Raw genomic sequence first — 25,318 nt, forward strand, 5'->3', positions numbered from 1 at the left:
GCTTATGTTATAAGAGTAGCTTCGCCTGTTTGGGCATATCTTATAGAAGTAGTTTTGCATGTTTGGGCTTATGTTATAAGAGTACTGTAGCTTCGCCTGTTTGGGCTTATGTTATAAGAGTAGCTTCGCCTGTTTGGGCATATCTTATAGGAGTAGCTTTGGTGTTGCCTAAGTTCAGAGTAGCAATGTCCAGTTAAACATTCCTAATGACATCCTATACTGTAAACGTGCTACCAAAAATGAGACTGCCAGGCAATAACACTACAAGTGATTGAGCATGATATATGTTATACTATGTTATAGTGTACTGTAAAATATGCTTGACTCCAAGGCATCTTCAAAATTTAATGGAAACCCGAAGACAAGCATGAACAAAAACATATATGTTATAACAGACATTATGACATTTTTGATGAAATAATCCATCTTGACACAAGAGTTTGTGTACCACCTGTTGTGTCTCTCAGTGACTAACCTATTATCCTTTCTTTCTTTCTCTCTCTCTCTCTCTCTCTTTCTCTCTCTCTCTCTCTTTCATCTCCACTTCCCTCCTGCTTTTCACCATCCACCTCAAAAAAAAAAAAAAAAAAAAAAAAAAGAATGCATTAAATCTCATTCACGAGTCAAATTCTCAACAGAACTCCCCACGTACATTGACGTCTGACGCCCTGGGTTCCACCCCGACAGAGATATCCTGTTTGTGTTCACGGACTTGTGGTTCTGACACAAAAAGGTTTTAAGCTTTATACCTGTGCATGATGGACACTGCTGACACTAACTGTGCTCTGTGAATACCAGATTAAAAACTCTGTACAGGTTTCTTTTTTTTTTTTACATACATGTCGTTTCAACAAAAATGAAGCATTTTTGCTTACATTTATTTATAAAACTATAAAGTACATACTTCAGCAGAAGGAGAAGGACAGCATGTACTATTTAAAAAGAAAAAGAACAAAAAAAGGTTCGCTACTGTCTTAGCATCTCCTTGCTTTATTGTGTTGCTAATAATAGCAATACAGTATTTATTCCTGAGTATATATTAAATAAAAGTCACATTTATTTTGTAAAACATGAATGTGTATGCGAGATATTTGTGTATTTTAATAACAGACTAAACTGAAATGCTATCAGTTGTGTTAACAATGCTGAAAAAAAAGTTACGTTTAAACCCACTGTCTCAAGGCGAAACTTTGTGGCACAAAAACTCTTACTCCCGCAATTTTGTTTTTATTATTATTTTATTTCATTGTTTTATAGTGTTTGTGTTGATGTTAATAATCATATTACAGGGTCTAATACCTTTATTTATAGTCTCTTGTGTTGTTGCATTCTGCTGTAATTTGCTACTTGTACAATCTGTGCTCTAATGTGTCTCAAATTACAACAACAGAATTAGATCATTGAGTCGCATAACGCCATCTTTCAATTAATAAAACTTCTTCACTGGAACAAGGCAGAGACAATATACTGTAGGTCCTATTTGAGGTACTTGATAATGCCCAGAAAGGCACCCTCACTATCATACAGTATGTTATGGCAGAGAAATGTTCCTTTTGACAAACATAGCCTAGAGGCTTATGCCAAGAATTACTTTTTTGGGTGTGAGCGAGGCATTATTCCCTTTCTTATTCAAAGTGCAGTGGCAGATGTTTCTTTCATAAGATCTCCCTTGTCCAAAAAAAGACTGAGTGCTGAAATAATGAATAATTGCTTGGTTACTGTGGATTGTGACCTACATTAAGAGAGAGTAACAAAAAGCAAACGTGTTTTGACGCTTCACACAGAGACTTTGTTGAGCAACTTTTACCAAAAGTGTAATTTTGCAAGGAAATTGACAGATATGAATGTGTGATAAATTAATCATTCTTTATCAGTGACAATAATATTGGCAAACTCCATGTGGTGTACTTCCCCATGTAGTCTAAAGTGTTTTGTTTACAAGATGCCCCTATTAGAAACAAAACCACAACTACAATGTACTGGAAGGACTACTAAAAACAAACATCTTTGTTAGGCTGCTAGTTCTGGTGCACAAGCTCAGAACAACTAGAACTGTGTTCTCTGTAAACAAATATATGAAACTATGTTTACTAAAAACGGTGTTTCAGTTGTAACACCCAACAGTTGTAAGCAGAGCATGTTTCTCCGTTTGGAGCAACTCTGAATCAGAGCTGGGCTCAGAACTGAACCAGATGTGCTTCACATAATAGTTTGCTGAAAGAAAAGCTGTTTCAGTTGTAATTCAGCATTCAGTTGTAAATCCAGCATCTGTAGGTTACATAATATCATAGTTTACCAGTGTCAGTGTAAAATCTGACAATTTGGAATGTTTGAATTTGAAAGAATTCTAACACCAAAATGTTCCAGTCTACATGTAAAAGTTCTAGGGGTAAAACAAAAGAAAATCATTCTCCAAAATGTACAAAAAAAAAACCCACCACAGATCTGCCTCAGAGTTTGAACCAATCTGGGATGTGCCACGGACGGGGTCCAGGGAAGTGTGTGTTCCTGCAGAGCTCTGTTTTGCTGCTCGTTCACTGGACACAACTAAGGCACTGGTGTGCGTCCACTCCACAGCAGTCCCTGTTCATGCCAGATCTCCTCTGAAGTCCTTGGTGTACATTAACTACTGTAAATGTTAGACCTCCTGAGTAAAACTAGGGGATGAATGTACATGTACAGTAAATGACTTTCTTCTTAAAGTAACTACTTGTGAAAATATCTGACACAGCATGTTTAACAAGTGTTTTTTTTTTAGTATCATTATTTTTATTTATTTTCCCTGTCATTATAAGTTGATCAGATTCAGATGAGAGAGAGAGTGACTGAGAGGACTTGGAACTGGTCTTGGATGTAGACCTTTTGATAACACGGAGTGTCAGTATATTATGTTTATTTTTCTTTCTTTTGTGTGTGTGTGCGTGACACTATTGGATTATCACACTCATTTTTGGGTGAGTTGAAGCTTATGAGAGAAGTAGCTTTTAACAGTGTTCCAGAGGGGTAGAGGTATCAGTGGGGTGGGATGGGGGTTGCGGGATCATGGTTTCAGAGAACGAGATACCCAGAATGCACCAGCAGCATGACCCAATATCGCCCCTTAAATATATTCATTGTGTACAAACAGATGAGACACATAATGAGCATTTAGGCCAGCTTTGTAAAGCACTTCTTACAACACAAATGCCAAGGGGTTGGGATAGGGGGAGCCTGACTGCTTCTCTGCAGGGGTTTTTGACCATCCACTGCCCCGGGCTCTGTCCTTGAGCAGCGACATGTACATGTGAAAGAGCCCGTGTCTTGAGCAGATGAGCCTGGCTTTGGTTCGGAGCTTCCCCTGCCTTCCAAATGGATAGGACTTCAAGGAGGAGGACCGAGGTCTTAAGGGAGTCCTCTCCTGAGCTCAGGCAGGTGGAGGACTGAGAGGGATTCGGTTTGGCCTGTGGCGGGAATGCAAAACTGTGACATCAGGAAAAAAAGTGAAGCTCTAATTGGAATCCCTGAGGAAGCCAATCAGAGCTCTGCGTCGACCCCTGTTCAAACCTCAGACCCCTCCACCTCCCCCATGCCCCCCCTTCACCCTCACCTTCCCACAGTTCCTTCCCGTGAACAGAGTTTAGCGAGATTATTTTTGTAGAACAAGAGTTTTATTACTGTAAAGCTTTTATATATAAATGTATAAAGAAAACAAATCAACAACAAAAAGGATTTAGGTGTATAATGTTTTCTTTGACCTCAACTATGTGTGCTGTGTGCAATTGTTTTTTTTTTCTTTTGTTTGTTTGTTTAATGCATTTACAATCATATTTATTAAATGGAATAGGTCTATGTTACTGTGTTTTCATTTTCTTACAATATTTGTAAAAAAAAAAAAAAAAACATTCTATGTAATTTACTGAAGTGATATATGGGTCATAGATAAAGAAAATTAAATCTGAATATTGTGTCTGTATTGTTTATTTATGAGTGTATTATGAGTGCAGTTCATCTTTGCACAGCGGAGTTGACAGACTTGTCATCTGTTGTAAAAAATATCACAAATTATTGCCACAGACAGTCACTTTGGGGGGGAGGGGGGGGGTTGTAGCTACAGTCTCAATGTCAATGTCTTAAATCGTCAATTTTTGTCAGGTCGTAATGCAGCAAGGCACTTTAAGCTTACTGCTTTGGCCTTCGTCAGGGTAAGGCCGTGGATGGTGGGGGAGGTCAACCATCTTCATAAACTGCCCTCCGAGCCTTGAGAACTCCTACTCGATACAAGGGTGTCATTTTAATGTTTAGACTGCAGTGGTTACCATGCAGGGATAAAAAAAAGAAAGGTTGCTGCAGAAATGGCAGTTACCGCTTATTGCAATCCCTCACAAATCATTAAATCATCCACTTGACGTGTCTCAGTGGAATGGAGAGGTGCTGTGTGTGTGTGCGCTTGTGTGTGTGCGCTTGTGTGATGCATATTCATGTACTTTCACATTTCAAAAGTGCTATGATATCTAGAGCACTAGGAGGTTAGCCATCATTTGTTCATTCATTCATTGATGTACTATATATGATGTACTATACTATACTCTTTTGATCCTGTGAGGGAAATTTGGTCTCTGCATTATCCCAATCCGTGAATTAGTGAAACACACACAGCACACACAGTGAGGTGAACACACTAACGCGGAGCAGTGAGCTGCCTTCTACAGCGGCGCTCGGGGGAGCAGTGAGGGCTTAGGTGCGGAGAAATAGACTGGACAGTGCTGACCCAGCGGAGAGGGAGTAGGGAGGGGTGATGTGGACCCAGGGTGCGGGCAGATTAAGCAGAGATCAATGGCACACAGGGCCAGCACTCCTCTGGTGGCATGTCAAGGTGACGCGCAGTGCAGTAAGACACTTAAGTCCTACGTAAGTCCTGCCCAGCAGACCCAAATCCCCACAGCAGGTACCCCTACACACACACACACACACACACACACACACACTCTCTCTCTCTCACATGAACACCTATTCTGTCTCTCACACACACTCTCTCTCTCTCACACACACATGAACACATATTCTCTCACACTCTCTCTCTCTCTCTCTCTCTCACTCTCTCTCTCACAGGAACACCTATTATCTCTCACACACAAATACACACACACAGACCACAACAGTAACTCCACTTCAGAGCAAATCGGACCTAGAGAGAAGTAAGAAGCTCAAGTCCTCCTTAAATCCTTCCAAGAAGACCCAAATCCCCAAAACAAGGAACCCCTAGACACAAACACACTCTCTCTCTCTCTCTCTCTCTCTCTCTCTCTCTCTCACTCTCTCTCTCTTACATTCTCTCTCTCTCACACACACACACAGACTAGAACAGCAACTCCACTTCAGAGCTAATTGGACCGACTACACTTGAGAACAGTGTTAGAGATTATGTCCAGCACACAACAATACACCACACAATACAACAGGTAGAGCAGGTAGAGTGACAGGTTATACCAAAGTCCTTTGGTACGCTTTACTTGTTTTACACATGAGATGCACACTATCCCTTGTAGTTATGGGGGCTTTCCGAAACGAATCGCTACCCACCCCCCTTGATTAGCGTGTAGAGTTAGGGCTGGGCGATATGGACCAAAACTGATATCCCGATATTTTGGGGCTGATTGGCGATATACGATATCGATACGATATTGATATTTCAAACAGAAAGAGCGAAGTGCTTCATATTTTCACTCAACACAACAATTATGACAACACAGCCGGTTTAAATTATATTCATTTCAGACTGCTCTAACAGAGCTGTGCAAAAAAGTGTAAACAATACCAATAGGCATACAGTTGCTCTGAGGGCTGTGCAAATAACAATATTCTGTCGACCCTGATTGGCAACACAGGCCTACAGCTTTACAACAAGAAAACAATAAAGGTAACACAAAATGGCTACCGTTAAAAGCCAATATAATAAACCAATTGGCATACAGATAGAGCTGTGCAAATAAGAAAAAGTAGGCTACACAGCACATACCTGTTTGTAAATATTTAACTGCACAAGGAGTAGGGCTGGGCGATATGGACCAAAACTGATATCCCAATATATTTTGGAGCTGATTGGCGATATACGATATATATCAATATTTAACAGAAAGAGCTAAGTGTTTCGTATTCACTCAACCAGCTTTAATTAGAATGATTTCAGACTGCTCTAACACAGCTGTGCAAAAAAGTGTAAACAATAACATAGGCCTATAGGCTACAGTTGCTCTGATAAAGCTGTGCAAACCAAAAGTTGACCCTGACTGACAACGCAGGCCTACATTGTACTGCACAATGCAATATTTTGGGCACAAAAATATTGAAAAAACCTGCAGTTTTGTCACACAATGCAGTTTTTTTTTACCAGTAAGGGTTTGATAGGGCCTAGATGACAAGCAAATGTAGCCTATGATAGCCTAGACATGTTGCTATCAACAACAAAAATAGTTTTAAACAATTAGGCTACTTAAACAACGTAACTAGAGTCACTCATCAAGAGTGTGATAGACGCTACCTTCGTTTTGTATGCGTTCATTTTTGCATGTTCCGGTTCGTAAGAAAAACCCCTATGCACGATTGAATGGGGTTTCAGGAATCATAAAAAATGATGCCCCTAACTGCTCGCGAGTCCCCGCGTGCATATCCTCTTAATAAAATCAGCGTGTAGCAGTGCTCGAATTACGTGGGAGCCAGAGGGAGCCGAGCTCCCATAGAGTGAGGATTGGCTCCCATGAAAGCAACAAAGTCAAAAATCTGAGGATGTCTCTGATATCTGAAGGTGTCTGGCATTGTAATTTAATCTTAAACAACCGCTCATTATCTATCCCTGTGCGATCTCTTACCATTACAGACGTGAAATTAAAATATAGGCTACTACGGGACGTAGACCTACCCTACGCTCTTGAACGCAGCATGATGACACTTCACCACCACACCACTAGACTATATGAGCAAACCGCATACGATCGATTTGACAGCACTCGCAAGTCTGAAGAAGTTACCCTGCTTTGATGAGAATGTTTTGTCTATTTACATAGGTGTTCATTGGGCTAGCCTACATGAGTTGATACGTGCGGAAAAGTCCTGTTTGCTGTTGAACTTGCGCCTTACCTCTTCTATGTTGATTAACAAAGCCATAAATTATGGCCCATAATGCAGCTTACTTCAATGATTCTGTGAACTGATCTGTAGCTATCCTCTGTCATTCAGAGCTCTGGAAAGTTCCCAGATATTTTGAAACACCTGTTAGCAATCTCTGATGGCGGAATAGCCTATTCAATGGCTACCCGACAACATCTCAGTGCAAATTCCAAAATTGTTCGTCTATTTATTCCCACGGTTCAACACACGAGACGACTGAACGCCCAGGTGTTGTTACTATGTGCACATTAGCCTATAATACTAGAACATAGTTTGGCTACAATGGCTTTATTATTTTCTGCCAGTTAGTGCATTTTCCCTGTGTATAAGTTATACATGCATTATTGTGTTTGACACTGAGGATAGCCTATCTGAGACGGTGGTCTGGTTCAAATGAGTTAGCCTATGTTGTGAAATTGAGAATGGCACTCGGAGTAAATCCTTTAGTCTATCTTTGTAATGTGAAATTGAAATTAAATATGGAATATTACAATCAATTAATATGTTGAAATGAATTAAAAGGAATCAATTTCTATGAAAAATCTCTATTATGTGTGTGTCTAGGGCCTATCGCGGCGATATGCTACTGGCGGGCGCCACTCGCCTAGGCTATTGTATCACCTTGTTAGGCTATGCGCGGGGTGTGCCAACTTTTTATGAGATAGAGAGACCCCCTTAAAGACAAAAAGATAATTCGGGCCCTGGCGTGTAGGTTGTCTCCCTGAGGACTATAGATCTGCAAATGTATATCGCTAAACGCAAGCATTCATCAGTGTATTTAAATTAGCTAGGCTATGTACCAAAAATGACATTTTACCGTAAGTCGAAGAGCTGTAAACAGTGTTGTAACTTAAATCTGCGTGTACAAAACCGCTTGGAGCTCCAGTGGAATTTTGATATCACAACGAGAATTCTCGGTCTAGCCGTTGATGTGCCGACGGAATAGGCATCAGCAACCTCTGATCAAGGTAAACAAAATCTGACTCAGTGTCCGTCATGTTTGAATGTTTGTAGGGCTGCGAGGGAGAACGTGCACAATCAAGGGGCGCAGTTGAGCAGAGCTGCGGCTATCTGAATGGTCTGAACACAGAAGAGCAAGTGGCTTTGATAAAATGGCCCATTATTTGACATAATACCGGTATTACGATATTGTCTCAACTACATATAGTTTTCAAAAATATATCGGTCGTAGTCGTAAAACCGATATATCGCCCAGCCCTATGTAGAGTATAATCAAAGTCCTTTTAGGCAAGTCCCTGCACTTGGCGGCCATATTGCAACGCTTTTTGGGCACTTATGGGCATCTGTTTCGGTAGAAATGCTCATGCGCAAGGCTTCACGACACCAATCTTGCTCCAGCTGTGAGATCACAACGCATGATTGGCACGATGGGGGGCGCTGCTGCGCATATAGGGGTCCGAGTGCCCACGTGGAACCAGGTTCGAATCTGACCTGCGGTCATTTCCCGATCCCAACCCATCTCTCTCTCTCCCACTTGCTTCCTGTCTCCCTCTCCACTGTCCTGTCCAAATAAAGGCAAAAAAGCCCAAAAATATATACTTATAATGATTGACACGATGTCTTCACAACACACCACATGATTGGCTCAATGTATTCACAACACGGCACATGATTGGCTCAATGTATTTCCATGTCGACGTTTTGCTGCGGAAGGGGTGTGATATGCGTAGACAACTGCCATTTTGGCGTTACAAACTAACCCCATGCATTTCTATGGAGGACTTTTGGAGTGCTGTGTCTCCTCATTAGAAAGTATCTGGATATACTATCTATTCTCTAAGAGGAGGTGTGTGTGTGTGTGTGTGTGTGTGTGTGTGTGTGTGTGTGTGTTGCTGTTGGGCTGATGCAGGAGGAGGGGGGAGACACAGAACTAGACCAGCCAAGCGTGGCAGGCTGTGGATCGGGGAGTGTGTGTGTGAGGCAGGATGAGTGTATGTCCGTGAGAGAGTGATTGTGTCTGTGTCAGAGAGAGGGAGTTGGTGTGTGTGTGTTTGTGTGTGTCAGAGAGAGAGAGAGAGAGAGAGAGTGTATGTGTAAGTGTATGCATATGGTATTGTGTATGTGAGTGTATGTGTGTGTCTGTGTGTGTGTACAAGTGTGAGTGTGTGTGTGTCACATCTTGACGGATGTTTTGGTGCATGTGAGGACAGGATGAGAAGAGAAGAAAGACACGTTTGGTTTGTTCTCTGATCTGATGACTATTAACCCTTAAAGGTGTAGGTTTTTGAACATTCTAAGTTCCGCAACAATTGAAGGTTCTAAAATTCTATGTTGAATTCAATGAACCCAGATATTCTTTAGAACGTTCATTTCCCAACATTCCCGTCACACCGGTGTGACGGTACTCCTTTAAGGGTTAACGCCCTATTAGCAGGACTTGGTCTTTATGTCAAGTCGGCTTTATTGTCAATTTCTTTACATGCACTGGTCATACAAAGAATTGAAATTTTGTTTCTTACTTTCCCATGCAGGCATAGACATACTTTAAATACAGACATAGACATACTTTAGACATAGACATAGCCATAGACAATAAAAAATCAAAATATACAGACATACCACATACAGATATTAAAGTGCGAGACTGAAATATAGGACATATATCAAAATATAGAAATATAGAAAATATATATAAAAAATAGAGGTAGTTGTGTTGTATATTTACATAGTCCTAGCGTAACCTTCTGACAGAGTAGTAGTAGCAGCAGCATTGTGGCAGAGTGATAAATAACATTGATAACATTTACATGAAGTTTAAACTTGTGCTTGTGTGTACTGTATATTTACATTGATATGCAAACATTTCAAGTATATCAGGCTTGATATGAAGCAGCAACGCGTTAGGCTGCGCAGTCACAGTGCAGTTCCACAGGGCAGTCCTGGGGGGTTAGGGTAGACAGGATCCTAGGTTCCTATAGGTTCCTGGCTCGCTGGTGGGTGGGGGGGCTGTCAGTGATGGAAGAGTGGGTAGAGTGTTCAGCATCCTGATTGCTTGGTGGATGAAGCTACTTGCAAGTCTGGTGGTGCCGGAGCCAGTGATGCTGTGTTGGTGGTCCAGGAGAGGTCGTCGCTGATGTGCACCCCCAGGAATTTTGTGCTGCTCACTCTCTCCACAGCATCTCCGTCGATGGACAGTGGTGGCAGTTGTTTGTGGCCTCTCTGAAAGTTGACAACAATCTCCTTGGTCTTGCTTTGTCTTTGCACCATTTAGCCAGCAGGTCTACTTCTTCTCTGTAGTGAGCCTCATCGCCCTTAGTGATCAGGCCCACCAGTGTTGTGTCGTCCGCAAACTTCACCAGATGGTTGGAGCTGTGAGTGATTGTACAGTCATGTGTTAGCAGTGTGAAGAGCAGGGGGCTGAGCACACACCTTCATGGGCCCCGTGCTCAGGGTCAGAGTGCTTGAGGTGTTGTTCCCGACATGTACTACTTGTGGTCTCTGCAACAGGAAGTCCAGCAGCCAGTTGCAGAGGGAGGTGCTGAATCCTAGCTTGTCCAGTTTGCTGATGAGTTGTTGTGGTATTATGGTATTGAATGCTGAACTGAAGTCTATGAACAGCATTCTCACATATGAGTCTTTATTGTCCAAGTGGGTGAGGGCTGGATGGAGGGCAGAGCATTTATGTGATTAAGGGAGGAGGGGACCCCTGTGGGATGCAGATACTGTACTTCTGAGAGAGAGTGAGGGAGAGATTGAGCAGAGCAGTTGAACAGAGGGGGAAGTTTGAGGTGTGTGTGTGTGTGTGTGTTGGAGGGGTGGGGGTGGGGGATATATGGAGGTGTGGATTTGGATTTAGTTCCCAGCGCGGGTTTCATGTTGTTTTGTCCAGAGCAGAGCAGGCCAGGCGTGTGAATGCACACACACTCAGTTTCATTTCCTGGGGAACAGGAGGTCACCGCCGCCTGGGCACGCACAAATGCACACACGCATACACTTACACCCACTGTCCTTTACACACACACACACACATATACAATTGCCTTCTCTGTTACACACAGTCGAACACAAAATCGCTCTCCCTCTGTCACACACAGGCAGACACACACCCACACACACATACACACACACACACACACACACACACATATACACACTCATACTCAGACAGTTGCTATTGAACACACACACATACACACATTCACTCAATCAATTTCTCAAAAATTCATCTCATACACAGACACACACTTTCCACCCTCCACCAAGAATGTTGCCAATCACTTACTGAGGTCCAGCACCTCTCCACCGTCCACCTTCGATCTGATGAGGTTAGCCAAGTGGCCAGCTAGTGCGTCAATTTGTCAAACTTTATCCAAAAGCCAACAGTCTCTCTCGCTCTCTCTCTCATTCTCTCTCTCTCTCTTTCTTTCTCACACACAAATTCAAACACTTACAGTACACACTGTACATAAAAAACATTCTCCCTGATTTCACATTTTAGCCTTTGTGGACACACACACACACACACACACACACACACACACACACACACACACACACACTGTGAGCTCTACTTGTGAACATGCCCACAAAACAGTGCCTCCCTGCACATTGATCATGGCGTCCTCCCGGTGTGGAATCGCTGTATAAGCATAAGCATTCCCTTTCTCCACCAGAGAAGCCATTTACATTTCTGCTGATTACTTTTTAATGCTTTGTATGTGTGTGCACTTTCCCCCAACATTACCCCCCCCCACACACACACACACACATACCCCTTCCCCTCCTGGTGTTGGGAGGCGGCGTCCCTTTTATGTGGGTATAAAAAGCGCATTACATCCATTGATCACGCCATTAAATGGGATTTCATAAGTAGAGCAGTGTCCCACGACACAAGCAGGGAGATTAATCGCATGAACACAAAACAAAAAGAAAAAAAAAGGTGGAAGGGGGAGGCTCCTTTGAATTGCCACAGCATTAGTACCACACCTTGAAATATGAATTAGTTTATTGGAGATAATAGGCTCGCTTGATCACTAATTCATGGAGAGAAAGGCCGGTCTTTATTGCTGGGGATCTGAGACACGTTTCATCCACTCACTGTGGGTGCGTCCATTGCTTCAAGCCACAACTAAACAATACATTATTTGGTTCAGGCAAGTGAGGGTAAAAGCTCAAGCTGACTGTGTTATATCTTGTCTAAAATATGGCTGTGCTAAACTTTTAAAAGTTGAAATGAAACAAGCATTTAATCATTTCACTTACAGTAACTTGTGCTGGTCTAGTTTTTAGTGTTATAAGATCACAGGCGCTCTTAGCAGCAGAAAAAAAAGATTAGAAATTGAATGCACAGCACACACACTCACACACATGCCAAAACACACAAACACACACACACACACACACAGGGTGCGATTTGTAGGGGAGGATGGTGAGGATTTCCCCCCCTCTGGTTTTCCTATCCCTACCTCTGCTAAATTATTTTTATCCCCGGTGGGGACAACATTTATCCCCCTCTGCCCTTCATATTGATTAATGCTACTTCATATAAGTAAAGCGCTGCAACGTGAGAACAGTCTAGTAGGCTAGCCTACATAATAATCTGACATCAGAAACGCACCGTCACCGTCAGCACTCATGCTGCTGTGCTGACACAGTGGCTGCGTGATAACTTAATTTGGCCTTGATCGTGCAGGACATTTTAGAATGTTGAGTGTGTAATGGAAGTTTCAATGGAAAAGTTAGCTGGACAAATGAAAGAATACAAGAAGGATTCAGTGAAGCATATCGTCATATTTTAGAACCTTCAAAATTAGAAAACTGATGCAACTGAGATGGAGGACAACTATACGTAGAGTAGAACGTAGGCCTATTGTCCGAAGGAACTTACATTAAATGAGGAGATATTTGCTGAATGTCACAAAAAGTGTTACAGAAATTGCTTGGCATGGCTTATTCAATGGCTCTCTACCGAAACACCTGTAGTTTGCGGAGGACGAACGAGAAAGCACTTGTTTGATAAATCAGCCAGTAGGCAAGGCCTAGTAGACAAATAAATTTCAGAAATAATCTATACTGCAAAAACGAATGTTGGTGGGTATTTAAACTATCTAGCGGGTGTTTTAACAGCTGCAAGAAATAGAAGCTTCATGGTCTTTATGTTCTGTTTCGTAAATTATTTTCATAAAACTTCAAGTTGCCCTATAACTTTACTCTCCAAACTCTTCACTGCACTGTAGCCAATTAACTGACAGTATGATAGTAGGCTATTTATTTTCTGTAGGCTACAATAAACACATTTATTTTTTCAACTTTTGCAATATTACGCACTTGGCTACGGAACGCAAATCAGCAGGAGAGAGAATGCACGTAGCCTACGCAGCGTGTAGCGCAATGTGCTATTTGGTTACCAACTAACACTGTTAGCCAATTCACTAACTTACAGTAAGACTTCAGTGCCATCATATACAACGTTTTTTGCACAACAAATACAGAAAGGATGGAGGCAGCAAAAGTAGAGGAGTAATTTCAGATGGGGCAAGAACAAGGTGAATTTGTATGCTTGTCAAAACGTAGTCCTACCCTGCATTAGAGGAGCTGATCATCATACCAAACACACTCGCTGTTTAAAGTCATACACCACGGTAAACTAAAACTAAAATGTTACAAAGGTGGCAAAATTAATATAGGCTATTATTAGCCATGACATTACTAGGCTATGAATCGTTCGTTCAATTTTTTTTTTTGGGGGGGGGTTACAAACTTATTCAAAATCATCCCCCCCTCTGGTTTTTACACAAATCGCACCCTGCACACACACACACACACACACACCCTCAAAACACACACACACACATACACCCTCACACATACACACACACGCACACACACACACACACACACACACACACTCAAACATATACATACACACACACACACACACACACACACAAACAACAAACATACACACACACACACACACACACACACACACACACATACACACACACACACACACACATAAACTCACATTTAATCAAATGACACTCCCTTAATTCCCTTCATTTCTTTAAGAAAAGGTCGCCATGAGTACTCCAGCACACTATGTAGCCTGGCTCCTTGCTCTGGGCCACTCTCCACGTCTGGCACCTGCCGTGATTGATGTACTCATAACACACCTGACATTTCAATGGCCATCACCCTACACAGCACGAGCAAGCAAAGCGCACAACACACATACCCCTACACACACACCTCTCTTAAATTAGACCTGTGCTGTTTACTGGTGCCCCATTTGTTTTATTATTTTAACTTGGCACATCAATGCATGCAAATCAATTTTTATGTGGATAAACACAATCAAAGTAATAAGCTCCAGCGAACGAACTCACGCGCCAGATATTTTCGTCGGCGACAGCCCTAGCCGGTAATAGCAGCCTCTGTTCATAATAACTAAATGGCACTTCAGGGAAAACAGCTTCTCTCAAAGCAACATAATTTCCATATAAACAGCACAATATTAAGCTGCAACTGGAGATAACTATATCACCGGTTGGGCTTTACTGTCGCTGGAGATGCGGCTTAAATGTCACTAAAGTAAACAATACAAAGATCTCTCTCAGCTTCTGTCATTAAATGTCATTAAAAGGTGTGTGTGTGTGGGGGGGAGAGTGTGTATGGTGGTGGTGGGGGGTTGTGTTTGTGTAGAAAGGTAGACACGACTTAGGCAATCACAGGCACAGGTAAAGAACCTCAGCAGCAGTCACTGACACCCATGTAAATGTCAGTGGGAGCCCTCCCTTGGCTTGAATGTGTACCGATAAATCCTGAATATATAGCATTTCATTATTTATATCATTTGACTATTCAGAATGTTGCAGAAAGTTCCATTACTGTTACTTGAACAGATTCCCTATAATTTTATATAATGAAGGCTGCAAAAAATTTAATGAAAAACTTAATGGCAGGTTTTGTGTTTCTGCTCTGCACTTGCCAGCTGTAGATTCATTTTCTGAGAGAGATAACTGGCGACATATGAAAAGCTAAATAAAATTGGCCCACAAACCCCATTGTTTTGCATTACAACCATGACAGATGCAATGAACGGACCTCTGTGACCATTGGGCCCCACTCACAACTACGCCACTCAGTAGATTTATATGATGGAACCCTTAGGGAAAAAAATGATTGTGTTAGTTCGACTAAAACCGGACATTTACATGTAAACATCAGTCAGTCTGAAATCGGACTAAATCAAATTGCTCAAAGTCAGACCAACATATCAAGATAATGTGGTCAGGATGTAAACATTCAATTAGAAACTGGGCTAAGCACTCTGTGCAAGCTCCACAATTCTCTTCCCGGGCTTCGACCTGGTAGTAATAGAAGAACGGGCATTGCCTGTCCTCCGATAACACCCTTTCCGAAACTAGTTACTGTACTTCACCCTCTCCCTAGCCACTTGCACTTCATTTGCACGTTCACGTGGAGGGTCCGCCATATTAAGGGCCATCCGGAATCTATTACTGTTAAGTGTTAGTGTGTTATAAACCCTCCAACGCTGAGTGAAGACCAGGGCTCCGAACCGGTTCAAGGAACAAAACCAAAAACCAAATTCGAACGGAATTTTACGGAATTTTACGAGGAGCGGAAACGGAAACGAAAACAAACTGGTCTTCAACTGTTCCGGAACAGAAACGTTATTCTGAAATCCACAAAACCGGTTAATAACGTTTTTTTTTTCGTTCTCTATATATTTTATACAATTTCACAAAAGCATATCTTAAGTGTTCTACTCGTTTGATTGTAGGCGAACAGCCTAAAAATTTGATTTCTGCAGTTTGAAAAAAAAAAACAATGAATAAATGGACCTTTGGTCCAAATGTGTATATTTTGTCTTGCTGTTGTAATGTAACCTATCCGTCTGCCACTTCGGATCTTAGGCCAGCTCGTAGCGTAGGCTACTGAAACTGATTTGGAAATTGTTTGTAGCCTATGCATAATAGCCTATTTTGCCTGTCCACGCCTTGTCGTTTTAAAGTTGGGATTTGAAATGTTTGCGCAATTATAGCCTATTCTACGGTGGCCGGGGAGTGTCACAACACAACACAAATACAAAAGCCGACAACACAAATGCAAATCCCCACAACACAAATACAAAACCCCACAACACAACACGATTGCAAAAACCCACAACACAACGGTAATACAAAGCCGACAAACACAAATACTCTTTCCTACAACACAAATACAAAACTCACAACACAACACGATTGCAAAAGCCCACAACACAACACGGATACAAAAGCCGGCAACGCAAATACAAAAACCCACAACACAACGGAAGTTATCCCACAACGGAAATTTATGGCAGAGGAAAGGGCTCTGGTTGTGGACTTTGTTCAAACTTTTCTTTTCAAAGTGTTTTACTTACTTGTCGAACAGGCAACCAGAACAAATCAGACTTGGTGAATCCAGCATGCCAAGCAGACGAGTGCAACTTCCCACAGTCTTCTTCTATGTAGCATTGTTACCATGGCAACTAAAGTCCACAACCAGAGCCCTTTCCTCTGCCATAAATTTCCGTTTGTGGGATAACTTCCGTTGTGTTTGTGGGTTTTGTATTTGCGTTGTCGGCTTTTGTATTCGTGGTTGTGTTGTGGGCTTTTGCAATCGTGTTGTGTTGTGAGTTTTGTATTTGTGTTGTAGGATTTGTATTTGTGTTGTCGGCTTTGTATTAGTGGTTGTGTTGTGGGTTTTTGCAATCGTGTTGTGTTGTGGGGTTTTGTATTTGTGTTGTGGGGATTTGCATTTGTGTTGTCAGCTTTTGTATTTGTGTTGTGTTGTGACACTCCCCGGCCACCGTACTATTCTATGTAGAAGAGTTAAACGGGAAATTTGAGATAGGCCTTGTCAGCAGCAGACAGGTTTGTTTATAAACAGGTTTGGAATTATAGCGCAAGCCTTTGAAGATCTCCATATGGATAAAACTTAGGCTACAACCAGGTAAGGAGCACGTATCCAGAAATATTTTTGATAAGAAATTATTTATAGGCATAGGTTAGGCCTACAGTAAGTCTGTAGGCTATGGGATGGATAGCCCATCTGAATGTTTTTGGATGCCGCCTGTGTGATTTATTATTTTTGGGCATAGCTACGGTATAGGCTAAATCAAGGGGAAATAATGAGTACGTCTATTCTAAGGTAAAGTCCACAAAAATAGACTTGATAGGCCCGCCAAACACTGCCGGAACTTTAAGAACGAACGATATTTTGCGTTCCGAACCGGTTCAGGACCGATATGTTGGTGGCGGAACGCATGCAAGAACGAAAACATTAAACATAGTCCTACCTGAACCGTTCAGAACGGAACGTTTGGAAAATAATTTCGTTTTCAAGCCCTGGTGAAGACCAATGCTCACTTGTCGAGGGTGTGTATCAATTAATGCGGCAAGTCATGGAGGACGTTTCAAAATGTTAGTTCTGCGTGAGTAGGCCACGCCTGTAAACAAATCCATGGTTCCGTGATTCCCTAGCAGAAACAGGTTAAGTGAAGTTCGTCCCAAAGCTGAGTGTGGTATTATACCAGAGACTTTCTAATGAGGAGACACAGCACTCAAAAAAAAAAAAAATCGTCCATACTGTAGAAATGCATGGGGTTAGTTTGTAACGGCAATATGGCCGTTGTCTACACATACAGTATCACAAAATAGATGCCCGATAAGTGTCCAAAAAGCATTGCAATATGGCTGCCGAGTGGAGGGACTTGCCTAAAAGGACTTTGATTATACTCCTAAATGCGAAATCAAGATGGCGGCGCTGCATTAACACAGCGACCTCTCTCTGTCCCAACCGTGACGGTGTTTTGTTCGTTTAAAAGTGTTTGTCCGAAAAGTTTTACGTGTTCGTCTTGTCTTACTCACGCCGTACTACAAGTACAGCAGGCAGTTTTAATTGACATCTGCAAAAGCAAGTTTTTGCAGCGTTCTGGACTTTGCAACAGAGACGCTAAAGGAACTCGGACTACATCCGCCTGCAACAACACCGACTTCGGGCCTGCTACTCCTCCCGAAAGAAAGCGCCGGAAGCGGTGTGCGAGGAAGCAGAAGAGGGGCAAGCTGCGGGCGCCCGGGCCAGGCTAGCGCCAGCCCAACTTCGCCAGCCATACCATCCATTCTCCTGGCAAATGTACGATCACTGGACAACAAAATGGATCACATACGACTGCTGAGATCAACGAACCGACAGTAAGTAACTGCTGTGTGCTTTCGTCTTCACTGAGACTTGGTTAAATGACAACATTCGGACTCTGCTGTACAACTGGAGCAGCTAGCATGCTATCGAAAGCAGACAGGGCCATTGTAAAGGGAGGTAAATCACGAGGAGGAGGAATCTGTGTTTACATCCGTGACCTAATGGTGCCGGGACACTGTAGTAGTATGCAAACACTGCTCACCACTGGCAGAGTTTATGATGATAAAGTGCCGTCCTTTTTACCTGCCAAGGGAAATTACTGCGATTCTGCTAGTCGCAGTATACATCCCCTACCAACAACAACAGCTTTATAAGAACGCTGCTCTTAGTGAACTGTACCAGGCTGTCAGTGAACAACAGGCGGCACACCCAGACGGTTTCACCATCTTCACTGGAGATTTTAACCATGCTGATCTAAAAACTGTACTTCCAAAGCTACACCAGCATGTTGATTTTCCAACAAGAGGAGATAACATCCTGGACCTGGTCTACACTACACACAAAGGAGCATACAAAGCCACCCCCTCCCCACATTGGACTTTTCAGACCATATCACTGTTATGCTAATGCCCGCATACAGACAAAGGGTAAAAGCGAACAAACCGGTTAGTAAGCAGGTAAAAAAGTGTGGCCTGAGGGAGCCTCCGATGCTCTTCAAGACTGCTTTGACACAACAGACTGGGAAATGTTTAAGCAGGCAGCCACTTACAACAACCGGACAGACATAGAGGAGTATACAGACACTGTAACCTCTTACATCACCAAGTGCATCGATGATGTGACCCACACAAAAGACATCATCACTCGGGCTAACTGGAAGCCATGGCTGACAGGGGATGTCCTCAGGCTGCTGAGGGCCAGAGACAAAGCCTACAGAGCTGGGGATGAAGCTGGCATGAAAACAGCGAGAGCCAACCTGTCCCGTGGCATCAAGGAAGCAAAAAAGGAATACACTCACAAGATAACCACCCACTTCAAAGACAGCAGGAACTCACAAAGCCTATGGCAGGGCATTCAGGCCCTCACGGACTACAAGCCCGCGCCACAGAGCTGTGAGAGCAACATCCCTCTGCTCAACAACCTGAACCGCTTCTTTGCTCGCTTTGAAGCACAAAACAGCACCTGCCCACAGAAGACCCATCCCCTCTACATGAGCAGCCCCTGTGCCTCTCTGCCGACAGCGTGAAGAGGACACTTGCTGCTATCAACACCGTAGAAGGCAACAGGTCCAGACAACATCCCAGGTCGTGGCGCTGAAGGACTGCGGGGGAGCTTAAGGATGTCTTCACAGACATCTTTAACACTTCCCTGAAGCAAGCCATCGTCCCATCATGTTTCAAAGCTGCCACCATCATACCTGTGCCAAAGAAAACTGCTCCATCCTGCTTCAATGACTACCGCCCTGTGGCACTGACACCCATCATCATGAAGTGCTTTGAGCGGCTTGTCATGTCACATATCAAAAGCCATTCTCCCCCACCCTGGACCCCTTCCAGTTTGCATACCGAGCCAAGCGGTCTACAGAGGATGCAATCTGCTCTGCCCTCCTCCCAGCCCTCACCCACCTGGAAAAAAAAGAGACTCATATGTGAGATTGCTGTTTATAGACTTCAGTTCTGCATTCAACACCATAATACCACAACAACTCATCTGCAAACTTCGACAAACTGGGACTCAGTACCTACCTCTGCAACTGGCTACTGGACTTCCTCTGTCAGAGGCCCCAAGTAGTGCGTGTTGGCAACAATACCTCAAGCAGCATCACACTGAGCACAGGGGCCCCAAGGCTGCGTGCTCAGTCCGCTGCTCTTCACCCTGCTGGCCGATGACTGCACTGCAACCTACAGCAACAATCACATAGTGAAATTTGCTGGCGACACAACTCTGGTGGGTCTCATCACCAAGGGCGGCGAGACTCAATACAGGTTGGAGGTCGACCATCTGACCACGTGGTGCAGGGACAACAACCTCCTGCTGAGCGTCAGCAAGACCAAAGAGATTGTTGTTGACTTCGGAGAGGTCACACCCAACACCTGCCACTGACCATCGACGGTGCTGTGGTGGAGAGCGAGCAGCACCAAATTCCTGGGGGTGCACATCAGTGAAGACCTCTCCTGGACCACCAACACTGCATCACTGGCGAAGAGAGCTCAGCGCCGCCTGTACTTCCCAAGCAGGAAACTCAGGCGCAGCAAGTGCTCCACCAGCCATCATGACCACATTCTACCGAGGCACCATTGAGAGCATCCTCTCCAGCTGTATCGCTGTGTGGGGCGGTTTGCACTGAATACAACAGGAAAGCCCTGCAGCGCATAGTGAACACAGCTGGAAGGATCATTGGTGCTTCACTCCCCTCCCTGAAGGACATTTACACCACCCACCTCACCCATAAAGGTTTACCAAAATTGTGAGTGATGCAAGTCACCCCGCTCACAATCTGTTTGATCTACTGCCCTCTGGGGAAGAGGTACAGAAGCCCGCGCCCTCAAGACTACCAGACTCACCAACAGCTTCATACACCAAGCTGTAAGGATGCTGAACTCTCCCTCCCTCTCCCCCCTCCACCCTCAGCTACATAACATCCTGGACATTGGACCCACAATGGCCGCCTGCACTACTCCACTTGCACACTTGAACACTTGCACACTTGTACACTTTACAACTTGTAAAGTGTTGTTGTCCTGAAAACACAACACTTCTGCTGCTCTTACATAACTTGCACCACTATGCCACTTTCTTTATTACTCAGGTCAAACAGAACTACCCAAGCCTCTTATTGGCCTGACTTTGCACTAGTTTTTTATTGACTGTCTATGCAACAATTTCAACAAAATTTTGCTGCTCTTATTTTTCATTATTATATGTGCCCTCTTATTTACTTATTTACTTACTTTTTTGTTTACTTGAATGTTATGTTTGTCTGTGGACTTAAAATTGGTAAAATATGTCTTGTCTTCACCGTGGGATAGTGAGAAACGTAATTCTCACTATCCCACTCTCTTTGTATGTCTGGAACATGTGAAGAAATTGACAATAAAGCTGACTTTGACTTTGAAATGCTAATCAATGGGAGTGGGTAGCGATTCGTTTCAGAAAGCCCCCCATAACTACATGGGATAGCGCGCATCTCATGTGTAAAACAAGTAAAGCGTTCAGCGTGTGCAAAATGTACAGATCAGTAAAGTTGTCCAATTCACCGCTCGACATGGGACCAATTCCCTACCAGGGAAATTGTTTGTCAATGTTTGGTCTGACCAAAAGTCTGTAAAAAGTCCAATACTAGCAAGCTGTAAAGGGGCATATCGTAGCGGAGTTGGACATACCTCGGTCAATAAATCCATTCCCCTCCCATGCCACTATACTGGGACAAGGACAGTTAGTCCAATTGAATGGCCTAGTTGAGCTATAACCATACTGTAGCTCGAGTTGGGGTCATCCCTATGTTCTCCCGGGTCCTATGTTCCCCGCTCGGGGTTAGGGTTAGGGTTAGGTGTAGTGTTAGGGTCCTATGTTCATCATACAAAGCGGGGAACATAAGACCCGAAGAACATGGGACCAGGGGAACATAGGGACGCTCCCCTCGAGTTAACTGTGCATGTAAATGACTCTCTTGATGTCTCTCTTGTGTTTGTGTGCTAGTTATTACTAGTCTGTTGTTGTTTCTGATATAATACACTGAATTGACTTCACACTCACTACTATTGCACCAATGACTCCACTCACGACTATATCACTCTCAACTACATCACTGTTTGTTGGTGAGTGTTCTTCTCCTCCATTTGTTATCTCTAACATTTGTTTGTTTGTTATGTCTCTGTGTTTTATGTATGTTTTATGTAACCTACCACACTCATAACGGGTACGCTGGAGACTTTGCTGCTCCGTCTATGCTGTTTGTAGGAGCACATTGGGTTGCCTACCCTACCTACCTATTTGAGGATCATGTCAAAGGCTATATTCTGGTAATGATCAGCAGTAGGCCTACTGGCCATGTCCCTCCAACATGGATGTCTGGTTGGACTTGACTTTATTTGAACTCACTTGGCTTGGCTTACTGTAAAAGATGGTCTAGCTGTCTACAGGCGAAGATCTTGGGTACGAACTGTAGCAATCACATTGCATGTGTAAGCATTGAGTTGACTCATCACTGTTTGTGCCTAAGGTGTTAACCTATGGTGTTAAAATGGTTAGCCAATTGATTTTGTTATAAATTAGCTTTAGACTTCTTTGCACTTTGCCTATCCATCAACTTAGAGCCCACCATTTTTATTTATTCTGTTTTGTTTTGTTTTCCAGGTGTGTATTTCTTGTTCTGTAAGTCCCTTCTGTCCTGTGTCTAACATACTGAACTGACCTCACACTATCTACTTCACCAAAAGGGTCCGTTCGCTACGTCTACTCTCAACTCGTGTCCCTCTTGTGCGTTTCCCCTCACCTTATTTCCTGTTCGTCTTGTCCTGTGGCTACGTCTGCAATATATCTGAACCCTCATCTGCAGCACTGTAAACACTCCGCCGGCTAGGCTGTCTGGTAATGAAGTCAGCGGACTCGCCTTTATACGAGTTGACAGCCTTTCGATGGCTTTATGCATATTGCACAGCTATACATCCGTTGGAAAATAGCACGTGTGATGAATTGCTGGGATGAGAGCGGTAAAATTGCATTTGCCTAAACAGTTTGGAAAACACACATAAATCATAATGCTGTCGCTGGAGAAGGAATAAAGCTATGCTTGACAAACAAATCTTGAGTTTTCCAATATCGAAAAACAACAACGACAAAAGATGTTTGGCTAATTAGGAGTTATTGCCGTGGCCGTGCATTATCAAAGAGACATGAAATTAACAAAACATCCAAATCTTATTTATGATGAATTGTGCATGGGCATCTGTAAAGGATTTCCTATTTCTCAGCACCATGTAATGGAATTACTGTGTGTGAGAGCTCATTCATTTTGTAGTGGTTGCCTTCGTCTTCCCACTCTTTCACACACTTCCGAAAGCCGCAATACCACCAGTGCTCAGAGGGTGGCAGTGTGGCACTGGGAACTTTTACCAGAGGCGTTTCAGATGACAGGGGCTGGGAACTCTGCATCAGGCATGCTTTGTCTTATGCCATCATACTGATATGTTTTCCCCGTGCATAAATAACAATTACTGTCAAGGCGGAGTCGGGTCGTTTTAGCCTGGCTCGGAATACTAAGCAGCGAACAGAAGTCAAGATAGAAAGTTCATTCTGTGTACTTTCAGGAGGCTGTATATAAGCCAGTGGAGCACGTTCAAAGCATCTTTTTTGTTATGCTGTTTCAGTTGAAGTTGCATTTTACCCCTCACAACTAAGTTGTACTCTGTTCAACGTTGAAATAGACAATAGAAATTGTGTAGGCTATGTGTGTGTGTGTGTGTGTGTGTGTGTGCGTGTATGTATGTGCATGTGTGTTTGTGAGAGAGAATAGATGTGCATGTAAGTCAGTGTGTGTGTGTGTGTGTGTGTGTGTGTAAGACAGAGTGAGAGTGTGGGTGTGATTGAAAGAGAGTGCACTAGAGGAGCCTGCTAGCCCACATTGGGTAGAAAACAAAGTTCTGCTCCTTCTCGTTACCACTTCACTGCAACGGGAAATGGAACATGACCACCTGCTGAGTGATTGATGCCAACTGCTCGGACCGAGACTTCAGAGTGCTTTCATACACAAAGGAAGAATGGGTGTGTGTGTGTGTGTGTATGTTTGTGTGTGTGTGGTGTGGTGTGTGTGTGTGTGTGTGTGTGTGTGTGTGTGTGTGTGTGTGTGAGAGAGAGTGTGGTGTGGTGTGTTTGTGTGTGTGTGTGTGTGTGTGTGTGTGTCTGTGTGTGTGTGTGTATGTGTATGTGTGTGTGTGTGTGTGGTGTGGTGTGTGTGTGTGTGTGTGTGTGTGTGTGTGGTGTGTGTGTGTGTGTGTGTGTGTGTGGTGTGGTGTGTGTGTGTGTGTGTGTGTGTGTGTGTGTGTGTGTGTGTGTGTGAGAGAGAGAGTGTGGTGTGGGTGTGTGTGTGTGTGTGTGTGTGTGTGTGTGTGTGTGTGTGTGTGCTTGGGATGCCTATTAAGAGTTCAAGACCACAGAGTAGTGCATTCTTCATACAAACAGCAACAAATGTACAGCAACTTCCATCAACTTTTGTTTTCGCGAGCACACGGCAGAGTACCGCAACACCGACAACGACGTTCATCATTTGTAGAGCTTGATTCCTTCATCTGTTTCGAGGGGGAAAATAAAACGAAACAAAGCAACAAAAAAAAAAAAAAAAAACACTGACTTGCAATCAGTGGATCAGATGACTTTTGTTCTGGCAGAGACCTGCCGAGCTGGAGCAGAAAAAAGAAAGAAAGAAAGAAAGAAAGAAAGAAAGAAAGAAAGAACGACAGAAAGAAAGAAAGAAAGAAAGAAAGAAAGACAGAAAGAAAAAATCAGAAGTATTTATATCTGCGCCCGAGACGGGGGTTGTCAGGAGGAATGGAAGTAAACACATATCAATCAGTCGCCGTTGGCAGGTGAACAACAGCGGCAGCGTCTCCCAGCCAAAGTGGATCAGAGGCGCGAGGGAAGCCCCACTGGCTCCAACGCCGCCGTATACACGAGCCTGCGGAGAAGGCAGAGGGGAGAGAGAGGGGGGGGGGGTGAAAAAAGATGGCACAGAGTGCGAACACAGTTGGTGAGCAGAGGAAGTTAATTAGGCTTAAAGCAAACGTTATGCCACAAATCAGGCTTTTAGCTGTTGGCAGTGCGGCACTGTGCAGATGAGAAAGGCCAAGTGGGGGGAATGAAGGAGGGAAAATATGGAACCTTCTACACATGGTGATGCTTGTGTAGAGCTGTGATTGCATAGGACTCCTTCATATGTTTCTCTTTGGCTGATGCTACATCAGGTTGTGGACACTGTCAGTAATCATGGGTCTCCACAACTGACCGTCTCTGAATTAGTGCCTGTTAT

At 43.4% G+C, this 25,318-nt stretch overlaps 1 protein-coding gene across 1 annotated transcript in view; it reads left to right on the top strand.

The window, feature by feature from the left end:
• LOC125297821 (VPS10 domain-containing receptor SorCS1) overlaps positions 1-1,454 on the top strand; it is a 163,064-nt gene extending 161,610 nt beyond the window's left edge. Inside the window, 1 exon segment of the mRNA XM_048248319.1 lies at positions 600-1,454. Coding sequence (XP_048104276.1) covers positions 600-664 — 65 coding nt within the window. The 3' untranslated portion in view covers positions 665-1,454.
• Positions 1,455-25,318: the final 23,864 nt, after the last annotated feature.

Source organism: Alosa alosa, chromosome 7, assembly GCF_017589495.1.
Source record: "Alosa alosa isolate M-15738 ecotype Scorff River chromosome 7, AALO_Geno_1.1, whole genome shotgun sequence".
NCBI lineage: Eukaryota > Metazoa > Chordata > Actinopteri > Clupeiformes > Clupeidae > Alosa > Alosa alosa.